General features: G+C 48.0%; 1 protein-coding gene across 1 annotated transcript in view; it reads right to left on the bottom strand.

The window, feature by feature from the left end:
- Window positions 1-2: 2 nt before the first annotated feature.
- The window catches only part of bach2b (BACH transcriptional regulator 2b), a 65,991-nt gene continuing 49,503 nt past the window's right edge, over window positions 3-16,490 (bottom strand). The window contains exons 3-5 of the mRNA XM_084699317.1: window positions 13,027-14,505; window positions 6,301-6,507; window positions 3-5,220 (exon numbers count right to left, since the gene is read on the bottom strand). Coding sequence (XP_084555443.1) covers window positions 4,744-5,220; window positions 6,301-6,507; window positions 13,027-14,505 — 2,163 coding nt within the window. The 3' untranslated portion in view covers window positions 3-4,743. The remainder of the gene's footprint in view (window positions 5,221-6,300; window positions 6,508-13,026; window positions 14,506-16,490) is intronic.

Below are 16,490 nucleotides of genomic sequence, written 5' to 3'. Positions count from 1 at the left end.
ACAAAATGAAATTCATGATATGTTTCTTTATTTCATAAACAGAAATGGTGTCTAGACAAAAATGTCATTTATATACCACTAGCAATTGAAATGAATGAAAATGGGGTATGCACAATATCGTATTTACAATGGTTATTAAGTCATTTTAATTCATAAGGGTCATGTAGCATTTCAAAATTAAAAAGAGAAGAGAATAAGCTAATAACAGCTATTTCAAATTGACAATATTAACACAAAACGGTCATCTAGAAAAACGAGAGAAAAAAACAACGGTAACTACAAGCTTAAGAGCTATTACATTAAAAATGATGCATCAAATTCTACTAATACAATAATCCATATAATCTGTGTAAAAAGCATGTAGAAAAACACCTGATGCAGTTTGCTGATACAGTCATTGACCAGTTATGAGAGGTATGAAGGATTTCACAGGTAGATAAGTGTGAGAACGTCCGCATGGCTGACTGGATAGGGGGACAAGCCCCTGCATACACTCACTTCACTTGTATGTGAACTATGGCCTCTGCAAGTTCTAAGGCAAATATCGGAGGTGCACTTGTATCCATGTAATGTGGAAACATCCCAGTTGGATGAAAAGACAAGTTGAGGAAAAAAGCATAGTTTTGTTTGTTTGTTTGTTTACAAAACACTTACCATCTGTCCAATTTAACCTAGAAATCACTATATACATGGCAAATGTAATAGACACATGAAATGTGACACGTTTTTGTAAACATATTTAGTTTTTTTTTAAAGTTTTTTTTTTAAACTCTTATAATGATCTCAGACTGTGCATTCAATCAGGATAGCATTATATTATAAAGTTGAGCAATGTGAAAAAGGCAAGTTTTGTTCATATTTTCAAAGAACAACCTTTGGAGTTGGTGAGCCAGTGTTTGATTCAGAGAAGCAGCAACAAAAAGGATCAAAAAGACAACAATACTCAACAAAAGCCTTAAAGAATAGAAGGTTATTTCTCATAATTTTGCAGCAAAAGCCTTGCAAAACCATTATTTAGCAAAACTCCATTAATCACATGTCCAAAGCCCATAGTTGACGGATTCAGATTACATGACATGGCCTTTGACTGTTCTAAACAAAGAAAACCCTACAGAGACAAAAATAGCTAATTACTATTGTCTGGTTACTCCCAAAACAATATTTCCAATTCATTACCCTCAAAATCATTTAACTGTATAACTCTATTGCTGGCCTTGATCTATATTTTGGAAAGCTTATTCATGTTTACAACAGTAAACATCAGCTTAGGTGATTTATAATCATATTGTGGGACATAGAATTAACAGAAGAGAAAAGCAAACAAACGAGCTGAAAACACAAAAGCCAGATTCAGGTTAAGGATTTAAATGCTTGGCACCCTGACACAATATACAAGAGCAACTGTGAAAACGACAGCCTCAATCACTTAAACCTGATGACTTGAGATGCTAACAGGAGCTTAGATGGCCTGAAATGCTTCGACTGATCATGGAGGTGACTGCTACGTTCAACTGCTCGTGAAGCAGGCATACTGGAGCACTCTCAGGATAAAAGGCTGATAGATCTGGACTTGACTGTTTGCCAATATGAGGGTGAGCTTGCACACCAAACCTTCTTCTGTGTCACCTATATGAATTTAGGGACTCTCTGGGTATAACAAAACAATTAGGAAGAATTCGAAATGTTACATACGGTAGGCCTACAAACCAGAAATAAGCTATGCACTCATTGCTATCCAAAGAACAACATCAATAGTAATTTATAGTAGCATTATAAGGACATTGAAAACAGATATCAAGTGATACCTAATATTATAGCTTTGATGGAGGATGATAAACTTCATGAATCTAAATACATTTCCCCCTGCCATCAGAAAGATATTTATCAACTGAAGCCTTAATAGGAGTGTGCTTTTTCTGTGGAACCTCATGCTTCCCACATTACTTCAAAAACTAGTAAGTAAAAATCCATCAATAGTCAAGGAATTGCATATGTCCTGTTCAGCCCATTCATCTTTAGTTTCCTGTTTTACCTGATAAAACGTTTAGGATGGTAAATACTATTCCCCTTTCCTACTAGCATATGAATGAGAAAAGACTTGCGTGGAAAAATAACCTCACAAAAACGAATTACAAAAGGTCACCACTACACTAACACTCACACATTACTGGTCAAGTATTGTGTGTGTCTGTGTGTTGACATGTGAGAGCCTAGTTTAATATTATTAAAATCTTATGGAAACTTGTAAAATAATCAGTCTAGCAAACACACTAGCAAACACACTGAAACAAAGACACACTGAATCAACACAACCTAAACTGCTCTAGTCTCATTACTGATCTTGAGGATCAGAATTTCATCCTGACAAGGTTTTAGGAAAGCCTTTTAGCTGATAAAAGTTGGACATTAATTCTATTAAGGGTCTATCCGTGTCATCCAATGTTAACTCTTTCCACAGTCTGAATTTAATTTGACTTTGACCTGAAAGTATTATAAATAAAGCTTTATATTTTTATGTACTTCACGCTGCATCATAAATAATGGTCTTGCTTTTTAAACGTGTTACTTTTAAGTATCTCAGTTGAACAGGTAAGGTAGGTTGTTTTTAACAAGAAAATGCAAATCTTGTTCAACAAAAAACAATATTGTTTTGCTGAGGACTATAGAGGCAAACAAAAGCTAGACAGAATAACTCTGTAAGTTATACAGGCAACATGCAAGCACATCACAGAAGGATGTTTTCAACAAATGTACAATTAGAGCAAACGTTGCTATTTCTGACTATTGCCATCAGTTTAACAACATTACACAGCTTTCACATGAACTGAATTTTGAATCAGCTTATTCAATTTTTAAAGAAATAGAAATATAAGATGTGAACACTCATAGTATAACATTCACCTCCTTTCTTTGTTACTAGACCTGTTTATTTTATTAGCATTCTTCATTGAGATATTTACTGTGTGTCAATATACACATATTTAAGGATGTTTATTTATAAGTGCCAATTTAAGTGCTCCATGATCAGACTCCCTTGGTTCTGATAGTGTCTCTAAATGAAGAGCCAACCAGCTGTGAGAGCCTGGTGCTGCAGACCAAGTGCCAGAACTGTCAAATTATTAGGAGAAAGCATCTCTGTAGTCAAATAAATCAATTTCTTTTGTCAAAGAAACTAGCTGAATTAATGACCCATAGCTTGAGAAGGTGTCCACACTCCCTGACTTGAAAACACAACACTGGAGAAATTCATAGGGTTCAGAAGGAGTTTCACCATCGGGCATGTAGCATCTTTCAATACTGATAAGAAAAAAAAGGATCCTTTTTTTTTTTTTTTTTTTTTTTTAAACACAAGCCGAGACTCTTTTCACATTTGAAGAGGTGTCAAAGTTTGAGTGGATGTGGCTTGAGCCACCAGTCACGTTCTTTACACTGCCATCATCATAAACATAACATTTTCACGCAAGGGGCTCTAAAATGAATGTGTGTGTTTTCAATGCACCTGGCTGTGTGTCTGTGTGCGCGTGTGTGTGTGGTGTGTGTATTAAGCTGATTTCCTGAGTTGAAGAACACCCACCCTTATGGGGAATTTTCCTTTAGACAGGAAACAGCAAAGCAAATGTTTCCCTTAGCAAAAAGGTGCATGATGCAAGCCCAGTGGAAGAAAAAAACAACCTTACAATATTACTGCGACAGTCACCATGCGCCAAACTATGTACATTATCATTCTGCTAAGCAAGCACTTGAAAATGACCATTACAACATCCAAATACAATGGTATTGCTGACCTGTGGGAACATAGCTATTTAACCACCTGGGAAATATTTCTTCTTCTTCTCTTTCTTTCAGTGCTGAGGAAGGCAAAGGAGGAATGTTTAGGTTCTGTGTGTACACAAAGTCTGCTGTACAGAGACACAAACGAAAGACACAGAAGACGTTTTTGCATATGAACATGTACAGTCTGTCTGCTTCATAAATCTCTCATGTACATACGCTGTATTCTCATTCTCATGAATCAAGTTGAACATTCAGAAGATTTCCTGAGTTTGAATTGCTGTGACAAGGGCCACCAAGAGAGAGAGTTAAAGAGAGGGAGAGAAAGAGAGAGTTAGATAGAGCGAGAGAAAGAGTGAGAGAGAGTTAGAGAGAGGGAGAGAAAGAGAGAGTTAGAGAGAGCGAGAGAAAGAGTGAGAGAGAGTTAGAGAGAGCGAGTGAAAGGGTGAGAGAGAGGAGAGGTAGACAAAGTGGGACAGACGTTGGTGTGTATTTATGAGTCTACGAGAGTGAAAAAGACAAAAAAAAGAGAGAAAGATAGAGGTTAAGATATTAAAAGTAGACAGAGAGAGCGAAGACAAATAGAGAGTTGCAGTTAGGTCCATTGAGGTTTGATACTGAGGTGTGATCTTTGCCCATCACTGTTGTGAGGAGACAGTAATACAAGAAGAGACAGTGCTGCCACTGTAGAGGTTGCTGCCAGGGCGAGTGTAGCACCATTGAACTGACGTGATTGGTTAGACGGTCCCACTCTGTCACGGTATAAGGAGAATACCTGGAGAACAGTATTGCTGCTGTTAAGACAACTGTAGTGTCGACTTTTCAAAAGAAAACAAAACACATAAATACAAACAAAAATTTGCGTTCAAAGAACACTGGCAGAGGCTGACCGTCTCAACAACCCGAGAGAGGGTTTGTCAGAAGAATACGACTCCAATTAAATAATAAAAAATAAAAACGAACCGAAAGATACTAAGAACAGTCCTTTCTCGGCTGTTCGTCGGTCGTACATTTATCTGTCATTTCCTGGCAGAAGTCTACCGTGACCGTCTGATTGGACTGTTCGAAAGAGAGGCCTGACTCCGTGAGCTGGCCTGGGTCCTGGCCCTCCACGTCAGTTCCCGGCCCATCCGCACCGTTCCCCATGACCGAGTCTGCCTCGCTCTCTGGGCCGGGAGACTTCTGGAAGCTGGGCTCCGGGGTGGGGGCGCGCGAGTGGGTTGTGAGGTCGATGCTGGTGGCGGCTGGCGAGTGAGAGGCGTTGTTGTTGGTTGTGGTGTTGCCGGGGCGCAGGACTGGGCAGTAGTGGTGCAGCGACTGCACCTGTTCTGGGCTCAGCTGCACATCTCTGCACACCTCCTGGGACAGACAGGAGAAGTTCTCCCACAGCTCGCCCATACACGCCTTCAGCTGGTTCCTCTCCGTCAGCAGCTTCTCCTTCTCACAGACCTGCACACACACACACACACAGACACACACACACACACACACACACACAGACACACACAGACATTAGGCACATATTTTAAAATATATCTTTGAGGATGGCTTCAGAGAGGCACAGCCATGTTGATTCCGATTTAACGGTTAAAAAGGGGAACACTTGACATCCTCCTATTATATTCAGAAGGCAGGATGACATTTCGAGGAGTCTTGTCAGTTTTTGTGGGGTGTGTAACATTTCCTGTGCTGACACAGCACATCAAAGACTCACCACTCCACCCCCATACTGGAACGAGCATGTGACAGACAACCTCCAGAGCTGCCATGGAAACGTGTGGGTAGGAAGGTGGGAGGAGAGACAGCAGTCTGTGGAGAGGGGCTGGTTTCAGAGTGCTCTGCCCCCAACACCAACCTCCACAAGACTGCTGTTTGGCATCTGGACACTACAAGCTAATGGGCTGGAGGGGAAGTGCTGGCACATGATACTGATATGATCATATTTAATTTAACATACACTTTGTCACAAGGTACTGTTTAATACACAGTCAACATCTGGTGATGTCTTTGTCAAAAGAGAGCTCTGTTCGTGATTCCAGTTTTTTTAGAGTGAACATGAATAATGTTGAAAGAGCGAGCTTGTAGACAGAGTGTGTGCAGTCGTGGCCGCGCCACCATCAGAGCTGCTTCTGGTCGATGTTCGCCCGCACCTGGGATCCAACCCGCCACCTCTGACTTCTCAAGCGCACGACCACTACCAGCTACGCAAACGAAAGGCTAGCAACTGGGGAGTCAGGTGGCTGAGCGGTTAGGGAATCGGGCCAGTAATCTGAAGGTCGCCAGTTCAATTCCCGGCCGCCAGTTCAATTCCCGGCCGCGTCAAAATGACATTGTGTCCTTGGGCAAGGCACTTCACCCTACTTTCCTCGGTGGGAATGTCCCTGTACTTACTGTAAGTCGCTCTGGATAAGAGCGTCTGATAAATGACTAAATGTAGTGTCAATGTCTAGCACGGTGGTGTGTATACGTACCTGAGGAGTGAGCCGGTCTACACCGGATACAAGACGTGACTGCAGTAATCTCACTCACCAGTTTTCGAATCTCGACCTCCAGGTTGAGGATGCAGTCCAGCTTCCTCTTGCGGCAGCGCTGGGCGGCGATGCGGTTCTTACTTCGACGCCGGACATCGTGGATGAACTCCAGCTGCTCAGAGGTCAGTTTGTGCATTTTTACCATCATTTGGAAGTCGTTCCGTGGAAGATTTGTGATTTGATCGACGGGGAAGGGGAGCTTCACCTGCAAATAACACAAACATCAAATATACTGTTACTATCGCAGTATCAATATATTTTAATGATAATTACCATCAATTGAAACTCCAAATTCCATGATTTAACAAACAACTCTTTCAGAGGTGGAGCAGTGTAAACATGGTGTATGTTCACTCTTCGCCACAAGATGGCGATAAAGGAGCACTTTCTGACTCATAAACACATGTATTGTGAAAGAACTGGCCCTGAAGCTCTCTCCGCTCCATACGTATTCTGATGTGGGAGAGAAGAGGGGATCCAAGGCAAGGCAAGTGTCTCTCCATCTGGCTCAGAATGTCTGGAGGGACGCCAAGGTGGCAGATTGAGGGGATCCAGGCAGTGCCATGGTGTCAGAGACTTTTATGGAGGAAAGAACATCTACATAGTATAAACCTGAGATAGTCTACGAGGACTGGTGAAAAGAGTAATCACTGAAATGCACATTGTGGATGTAGTTCTGATATTTGAGAGGCACATTTTCTTTCAGTTCACAAACGCATCCATAGCTTGGTTTGTGTTCCCCCAGGTTCTGGCAAACCTTCTGATAGCCACATAACAGGCTGATACCCCACCGGTATCTGTATACACCAGAGATCCTTTGCTCAAGGGGGAGAGAGAGAGAGAAAGAGAGAGAGAGAGAGAGAGACACAGAGAGACACAGAGAGACACAGAGAGACACAGAGAGAGAGAGAGAGAGAGAGAGAGAGAGAGAGAGAGAGAGAGAGAGAGAGAGGTAAAGAGGATGCTGAACAAAGAGCCAGAGGAAGACAGGCGAGGAACTTGCCAGGAGGAGAGAAGCTGCTCTCTCCCCATGGCTGCTTCTCATGAAGAACAAAGTCAAACAGAGGAGGCAAAGGAGAGAGGAGAGAGGGAAAGGAGGAGAGAGGAGAGAGGGAAAGGAGGAGAGAGGGAAGAGTTGCTTCCCCGCTACCTGCATGGTTACTGAACCAGAGCTAGGTGCTCTCTGGAGACTCTGAGCCCCTGTGTCGACACCAGACGGAGCCCACTGGAACACCTCCAGTAGACATGCTGGATGCACTCTCCCCACCCTGTCTTCACTGACCCAGCAGGGCGTGTGGGAGACAGGACCTAGGGTAAGTGTAGCACTCCTGGGGACAAATCAAGGTGCCTATTCACGATACAATGGAAATGACCCTCCACTGAAGAGCACAGCTCCCCGTCCCCTCCTCCCAGAGAGAGTGAGAGCCCAGGCTGTGCTTCAGTTTCCTCATTACAACTTCAGCCCCTCCAGAGGCGTCGAGCTGAACCTACTTCTCATCTTGTGGATGCATCTGCATGCAGACACATGAATTAATGATAGCCGGAGCTTTCAAGGCCAAACTGGCCCTGCAGGCTCGTCTCTCTGGCCAGGCCTGGCTAGCTTGTAAAGATGAGCGGGTGGAAGACGGCTGAGGGGAAGGCTGCCGCAGCAGATGACTCCCTGTGTGATCTCTGAGAGCCAGGAGACGGCCCCATGATACGTAGGAGGGTGAACAGGCCAGGTGGTGAGCAGTAGTGGGGTCTCTGTGTTCCGGCTGGAAGACAAAAAGGAAAAGTGGTGGTGGTGGGGGGGGGGGGGGGGGGTGGAGGACAAGCCACCATTTCGACAGTGACCTTGTGAAGTTCCCTTTTCTCTCTCCTTCATCTGGTGTTCACGGTGAGAGTGGGGGCGTGGGGGTCTATATTTAGCTACGCCGCCAGGAGAGCTAGTCCAGTACGAAGGCTGGGATGACAGAGTACGCTACCACGGCAACCATACATTTCAGACCCAACTGTTTCCTCTCCTTCCCCCTCCCACTGCGCTCACTCACTCATTCCCTCTCATTTCCTCTCTCTCTCTCGCTCTCTCTCTCCCTCTCGCTCTCTCTCTCTCTCTCTCTCTGTCTCTCTGTCTCTATCTCGCTCTCTCTCTCTGTCTCTCTACCACTCTCTACCGCTCTCTCTCTCTACCACTCTCTCTACCACTCTCTCGACCACTCTCTCTCTCTCTGTCTCTCTCTCCCTCTCTCTCTCTCTCTCTCCCCCTCTCTCTCTCTCTCTCTCTCTCCTCTCTCTATCTCTCTCTCTCCCTCTCTCTCTCTCTCTCTCTCTCTCTCTCCCCTCTCTCTCTCTCTCCCTCTCTATCTCTCTCTCTCTCTCCCTCTCTCTCTCTCTCTCTCTCTCTCTCTCTCTCTCTCTCTCTCTCTCTCTCTCTCTCTCTCTCTCTCTCTCTCTCTCTCTCTCTCTCTCTCTCTCTCTCTCTCTCTCTCTCTCTCTCTCTCTCTCTCTCTCTCTCTCTCTCTCTGTTTCTATGGGTCATTACGCTGTCGGGCTCATCTGTTACCTGGGCTGCCTGCCTGGCTGAGCCTTTGAGCCGCGTGTGAGCAGAGGCGAGGCAGCTGGCTGCCTCCAGAGGCCTCCAACTGCCTCCAGAGGCCCCCAGTCCCAGGCCCTTCCAGGAGGCAGTGGGGTAGGGGTTACTCTGACCAGCAGTGCCCACCTGCAGGGTTCTGACCCCTGTTGACCCCTGCTGACCCCTGGAGAACCAGCCCCTCCCACCCATACTCCTACTCCATTAATCGGTGGTAAATACTGTACATCTTCTCAACAATGTCCTTTAAAAGGGGCTGCAATTTTCTCTAATCGACAACCCCCACCCTTAACAAACCTGAATGCCTTTACTACTGCTGTTCTGTTTTACCTGCTGCAGTATCCATCACTGAATCTAATCTGATAAAATAGAGATAAAGCATGATGCATACTGTTGTCTGTGTCCATTTAATATGCTCCCTTTTCAGTGATAAGCCCGATGATGAATCGCATGTGGTGTCTAATGAGATTGTAAAGTATCAAATGGTTTGCTCTATAGATCCTGGGGAAGATCTCATCCTGAACGAGCTCATTAGTTATAGCCTTGTCTCTTGTACATAAACATGCTAGACTAACCTTTGGGAGATGGCCTTAGGACTTGAAGGAAAAGGTGTGTGTGTGTTTGTGTGTGTGTGTGTGTGGGTGCTTGTGTAGTACCACAGGATGTAAGGTCTTGAGGGATGATGAGTATGTATTATTACCCCATCTGGCCTTTAGGCTGGCGTAGCGTGTGCTGCTATACACTCTATAGAGATGTTCACTGTTTCTAAGAATGTGTATAAAATTGTAATAGTGTCACATGACATGTAACTACTACAAAGTTCTAATGATATTAATGTTAGACATAAATTTGCTCTCAGTAAAGCGCCTTTAATTAACCGTCCATGCCAATAGTTTAGCAGCACAATAGCTATAAGGCCCAGGGTTCCTGTAGTTGTGACCACACAAACTGATGCTTAACAGATGTATTCTTTCTACAAATGCGTCACGTCAGTGCAGAGTTTCTAGAGATTCTGTAGTAGAGCGACCGCAATCCCAGTTCCGGCTCGTTCTCTGTGTGTGAGATAGAACACGTTGGCTGTAGGCACACGTGGATGTACAGGATCAGAACAGTATAGCACGTCCACATCACTCATCACTCGAGGATCAATATCTGCACTACTGTGACCAGAGGATATGCTAGACTGATCTTGATGCCTACACCGAGAGAGAGATAGAGAGACAGAGAGGGAGAGGGAGAGAGACAGAGAGGGACAGAGAGAGAGAGAGAGAGAGAGAGAGAGAGAGAGAGAGGGAGAAAGAGAGAGACACAGAGAGAGAGAGAGAGAGAGAGAGAGAGAGAGAGAGAGAGAGAGAGGGGGAGAGAGAGAGAGAGAGAGAGAGAGAGGGGGAGAGGTTAAAACAGATATAGTCAGAAGAGATGGATGAGTGTGGAAACAGTTCCGAGATGCCGCACTGAGATTGTGTTCTGATAACAAGCTCTCAGCTCTTAAATCCTCCTTTGTCAGTGGGAACCCTTCCTCTGCACAGCCATCCCGGCCCCCACCACTCCCTGTCTGAAGACAGGATCCTGCCCTGCCTGCAGCCCTCCTGCAGCCCTGCAGCCCTGCGCGACAGAGCACACACTGTTGACCTGGCCTGTGGTTACAGGGTCAAACCACAACGTAGAACGCCACAAGAAAACTGTCAAATCGTGTCTGTAAAACAACGCCCCCTAGTAGGCCTCTAGTCTGGCTTTGTGTGAAGGCTGTTCCTGTCATTCCACATGTCACTGGACTGTGTACAACAACACCTCAGAACCACAGAGCTGAAAGCAGGCAGAGACCTCATGTGACTCGGACTACCTTGAATGACTTCGGTCAGACTAGCCCCCCAGTTTAACAACTTCCTTCCTCCTCAGGATTCATTGTTTCCAGCTCTGGACTGGTGCTATTTTTACCAGCGCTGCTCGACCTCTGTGGGGGCTGCCGTTTGCTCTGCAAACACACACCAACGCATGGCAAAGCCTTCTCCCTGGACACGCTGGGTGTTTGGACAACCAACTGGCCGGAGGAAAAGGGGAAAAAAGCGACCCAGGAAGAAAGAGGTCGCTTTTCTGGTTGCAGATAAGACCCAGGCAGGGAGGGCTGGGTCTGGAGCTACACAGAGGGTGATTACATAAGAGCCTCGCCCTGGTCCAGGAACACTATGAAGTGAACAGCTTCTGAGAGCCGGCCCACACTAATTCATCCACAATAAATCTTATCACCAGCAGATGATAGTAAGTGGAGGGTTGGACGAGAAGTCTGAGGGTCAACAGGGATCTGCCAGGGGACGTCGTCAGTGGTAACGGAGCGCCCCGCGCACGGTAGAGAGACCGTCTGACTCTAACGGGGGAGAGGAAAGACACGGAAATGTCTCCAGGTCATTTTTGGGCAACTAGTCGTTGGCAGCTCTACCCGGTAAATCAATTCTATGTCATTTACAGCGGCGCATTCAGCACTGTTTCAAAAGGGCCATAAATCTGGAGTCTGAGGGTGTGGGCCGCGCTAGCAGAGTCATAATTACACATGACTGTCGGGGCTGAAGGGGCCCGCTCGTTTGTGGATTCCTTCCACAGTCGGAGGCTCAGTCCTGTCATGTCGCTCCAGTCCCGGCTGAAACCCCAAGACTCGCTCTGTGGATCCCATCGCCATGGCAACGCACCAGTTTCACCCTCTCCTCCCTCTCTGATCTCTCTCTCTCTCTCCCTCTCTCTCTCTCTCTCTCTCTCCGGCTCACTCTCTCTCTCTCTCTCTCTCTCTCTCTCTCCCTCTCTCACTCTCTCTCTCTCTCTCTCTCTCTCTCTCTCTCTCTCTCTCCGGCTCACTCTCTCTCTCTCTCTCTCTCTCCGGCTCACTCTCTCTTTCGCTCTCCCGCTCTCTCTCTGAGCTCCCTGTGCACTTCAAGGTCTCAGTCTAGGAAGCTGAGATACCTCTCCTCCAGGCACATTGGAAATAAGTCTGCCTGCAACAAAGGCTGAATGTTGCTGACGCAACGCATCTACGCTGACTGAGTGCAGGAGACGTGACTCTGATTACAGCCTGCCCCTCGCTATTCAACTGTCTTACTAATGATCTTTGCTGTAGCCAAGGTTACATCCTACATTTTCGCTATCAAAGTAGATTTTCACCTAGGAAATAAAAACAACCAGCACAACAACAACAGCCTCCACCGCCCCAGTGTGACTGCAGTCTGGAGGACGTCTGCCCAGGTGGATTAAAGGATGATTAGAGGATTTGCCATTTATCCCTGTCAGCACAGCTCCTCATCCTCCCCCGGCCAGCCAGCCCCCCCCCTCCCTCTCCTGCTACGCTCTCCTACCCCCCCCCCCCCTCACACACACACACACAACCTTTCTGGCCACATTGCTCACCGCACACAGGCTGTGTTCTGAGCCCAGCCTCACCCTAGCACGCCGGCTAATCAGTAATCCAACAAAAATGTCACAGGTCTGCTTGATACCTTGGTGCTCTGAGAATTGACACATGCATATGAGATGTGGGTGTGGATGCAAAGTGCTTGTTAGCATGGCTAATCTTGATTAAGGCAGAGCTAGCGCCATGGGGGGGGGCAAGAGATTGAGAGGCCGTCGATGCCCTCAGAGGATCCTAACCCTTCCTTCATCACAGCTTGTCTTACAACCACACACTTCCCAGCACACAGGATTGACCAATCACAGCGCTCGATGCTGCCGCCGCCCCCTCCAATGTGCGCACTCAGTCTGTTGCGTCGCGTTTTGACTCCCACATTCAGTCTCATTACACAGACATCCAGCAGTGCATAAAGCAGATTAATAATATCAAAGCACATCTGTGCCCTTTGGTGATGGAGTAAATCTTTTAGCGAAACACTCTCGCTTCAAGAATGAGATGATCTAATGAGAGCTAATGCACACCTGGAGTGCTGGGTCACCAGGAACGGATTAGCCAAGGTGACGTGTGGTGACAGACGATCTGCCTTGTGTGGAACGTTTCTTCTTCCTTTGTTTTTTTTTCTTCTGTAAATGTATCCCTTATTGCTGTTGCATATCTTGATTGATGTGTTTTATATATTTTGGTCAACCCTCAGTTATTCTTTTATTATGTGCTACATAAAGATTGATGGATTGTTTGTCAGGAGAGGAGGGCGTACTCACCTCTGGCCCCTGCTCCTGAACATGACAGGACTCGCTGTCTCCTTCGGAGAAGGACCCAGACTCATCGCTGGAGTTGGTGCCGTACGACTGCTCGCACTTGATCTTGGGGCGCACCTGGCTGAAGAGGGCGTCGCCCCCCACGCCGGGCTCCGGCGGGTCGGCGGTGATGCAGCGCGTCACGTTGCAGCTTGGCGAGGAGGAGAACTCGAACTGGGGCAGGCTGCAGGGGGAGCCTCCGCTCCCATCCTCCGCGTACGAGTAGGAGGAGCACGAGCTGGAGGTGCGCGTCCGCGTCTCAGACGGCGGCGACCGGGGGCACACCTTGATGGGCACGGGGCAGCTGGTGTTGGGCCTGGGCCGGCAGGGGATAGTGGCCTCGGCCGGAGTGGTGCTGGGCGAGTAGGTCTGGGAGCTGGGGAGTGAGTGACTGGCCCCGGCCCACAGATCCTTTGGAGGATGCTCAGAGAGCTCCATCTCCAGGGAGTTCCCTCCGGGGTAGGAATGTGCCGGTGTTCCCAGACGGTCACACGCCCCCGAGGAGAAGATGACGCTCCGGCGGTCCAGCTCCACTTCCTGTTTGCAGACGCCGTCGCAGGAGGCGGACTTGAGGGACAGTCCGGCGGGGAAGCCGTCCACTTCTTTAGGGGAGGGAACAGGCAGAGCCTGCTCCCCAGAGAAAGGCCTGAAGTCTTTATGATTTCCCTGAGTGCTTCCTTTGTCTTGTGGATAGGCAAGTCTGTTAGCAAACAGCCGCTGTGACGCGTCAGGCAGGCCCGGCGGCTCCCCTCCTTTCTTGAAGAAGGCGCGCAGGCAGGAAGGGGACCTGTTGTTCCTGGCTCGGTCTGCCGGCACAGGACTGTCCATCTCCATGGCCGTCACGTCGTCCTTGTCCTGGCCATCACGCTCGTCTCCTGACAGGCACAGGGAGATGGCTTCGTCCTCGGCCCGGGGCTCCACTTTGATCTGGGCTGCAGGCGGCCCGCTCTGCCCTCGCGCCGCTCCGCTGCCAACGCTGCCGCCTTCTTTCAATGTGCTTGGGAAACCTGAGGTACTGGTGTGTGAGGTGTCGTTATTGTGCTTGTTGCAGGCCCACTGGTACTTCCTGTATTTGGGGCAGCGCGGGTGGTCGGAGGCAGCGTTCCTGTCGAAGTCGGCCGCGACCCGCTCCTCCTCCGGGCGCCGCAGGGAGGCCAGGGCGTCTCCGCGGCGACGGGGCCTGGGGGACGTGGCCTTGGCCGTCTCCGACTGCATGCTCTCGTCCTCAGAGTGGGGGACGTCCGCTGCCACCTTGCGGTACAGCAGCAGGCCGTCCTCCTCACTGCGGAGCTGGGCCTCCAGGAAGCGGAAACACGAGTCTTCCAGGTTGTGCATGCGCAGGAACTGGGCGCAGCGGATGACCTCCTGGATGTTTTCTCTGCTGAGTAACAGCTTAGCAGTGTAGGCAAACTGCAACAATGGGGCAAATCCTCTGGCAGTGACCTGTGAAAAAACAAGGAAATTGCCAGCATGACTATCAGCACTGCCGTTGTTCAGAGCTCTTGGAGTGTGCTGAGACAAGCCGGCAGCTCTAACCATCATAAACAAACACTGTAAAGTACCAGTTCATTTTTTATCGGGTCAGCACTGAACTTTCTATGCAGCGGTAAATAAAACCCAGGGGTGCTATCTGTCTGCCTGTCTGCCTGTCTGCCTGCCTGCCTGCCTGCCTGCCTGCCTGCCTGTCTGCCTGTCTGCCTGTCTGCCTGTCTGTCTGCCTGTCTGCCTGTCTGGTCCTCTGCTTGTGTGTCCACCCAACATTTTCATAACAATAACCCTGGACATTCCTTTCACCCCAAAGTCTAACACAGTCCACCCCCGACCCCTCCCCCGGCCCCGGCCCCTGCCCCGACCCGGCCCCGACCCCTCCCCCGGCCCCGACCCCTCCCCGACCCCTCCCCCGGCCCCTGCCCCTCCCCCTGCCCCTGCCCCACCTCTGACCAGTGTTGACAGACACACGTCTAGTGGTGTTGTGATTCAGGCCTGTGTGGATCCCTGCTTCTGCAGCCTCACCCTGTGTCACTGGGCTGGGTGAAGCGTGTTTGCAGTGTGTGTAGCCTAATGGGTTGTAAGACTGCGGCTTATCCTTATTGCTGCCATGTGGAGTAGGATGAGAGAGCAGGGGAAGCCATCCATTTGGACTTAATGCTAGATAATTAGGTAAACTCCTGAGCCCAAGCAGGCTAGGCCGCCCTCTGCTACTGTTGTTGCTGAGCAGAGACGGAAGAGAAAGGAGATGGTTTACAGTTCTGTCTGGTGTTTAGAGACCGCAGTGCACTGTGCAATCCTACGCATGCATAACACACACACACCAACACACACACACTCCAGCTGCCTACTACAGAGGCATTTATTCCGGTGACTCTCTAGGAATGTGATCAAACGGCACAGAAGCAAGGTGCCCTGCTCACACGCTGGAGCACAATAGCTTCACTTTGAATCTGGGAAGGCGTGGATGGTTGGACAATGCGTCTTTTCAGAGCCTGAGTGATGTTAAGTCCTCCTCAACAAGACCTAACAGGCCCTTGCATGTATGAACGGTGTAGCCCAGTGGGTTTTTAATGAGAGCCCTGTTTACTGATAGTTTAGTTTCTATTGTGTGTGGGAACAACACAAGATGAATTACCTCTAGGTGTGCTGGCAGACTACTCTCTCACACCTCCCTCCCTCCCTCTCTCTCTCTCTCTCTCTCTCTCTCTCTCTCTCTCTCTCTCTCTCTCTCTCTCTCTCTCTCTCTCTCTCTCTCTCTCTCTCTCTCACACACACACACACACTCTCCCCTGTGCAAGTCATCCAGCCACAGTTCCTAGCAGCTCCCATACTCCATGCCAGACACCCTGCCTGTAAAACACCCTGCTAGTTTTTCCCCCCTCAAAAACCCAGCTCCCAAAACCACTGAAATTTGCTTTGTGGATTTTCCGTTTGGAAAAACAAGCAGGCAGTGTATGAGCAAAGCAAACAGTGAGAGAACACCATGCTTGAGTTCATCTGATTCAGCCTCGACAGAACAGGAGACTTTCTACATCAACCCAACAGGATGGACCAGGATTACTGTGGACATGTTATGGTTGCAGATGTACAAGCACGCATCATTAGCAGTCAGCATCTTGGAGATTTATGGTGAGACACCCTTGTGTATGAACACATGAGTGTTCTGTGGGCTCAATCTATTTGCATTTTGCTGCTTTTTTTCCTTTAATCATGTTGAATTAATGATATTAATAATAGTAAATACGAGTCGTATTTGAAGCAGGGGTTCAATCTTTGTTGTTAGGATTCAAAAGATAACCCACCACCAAAACAGATGTTTGCTATGCAAAAAAGTATAATTGTTAACACACTAATTCAAGCCTGGTGTGTTCCCTGTTTAGATGTATACATTTATCCAGCCCAGGGTTGAGTGGAGGACAGAGATACCCACTGTCTGG

This window comes from Hypomesus nipponensis, chromosome 6 (genome assembly GCF_054491055.1).
Source record: "Hypomesus nipponensis isolate SF chromosome 6, ASM5449105v1, whole genome shotgun sequence".
Taxonomy (NCBI): domain Eukaryota; kingdom Metazoa; phylum Chordata; class Actinopteri; order Osmeriformes; family Osmeridae; genus Hypomesus; species Hypomesus nipponensis.
Note: the sequence above shows the minus strand (reverse complement) of the source record. Positions and strands in the feature narration are given on the sequence as shown.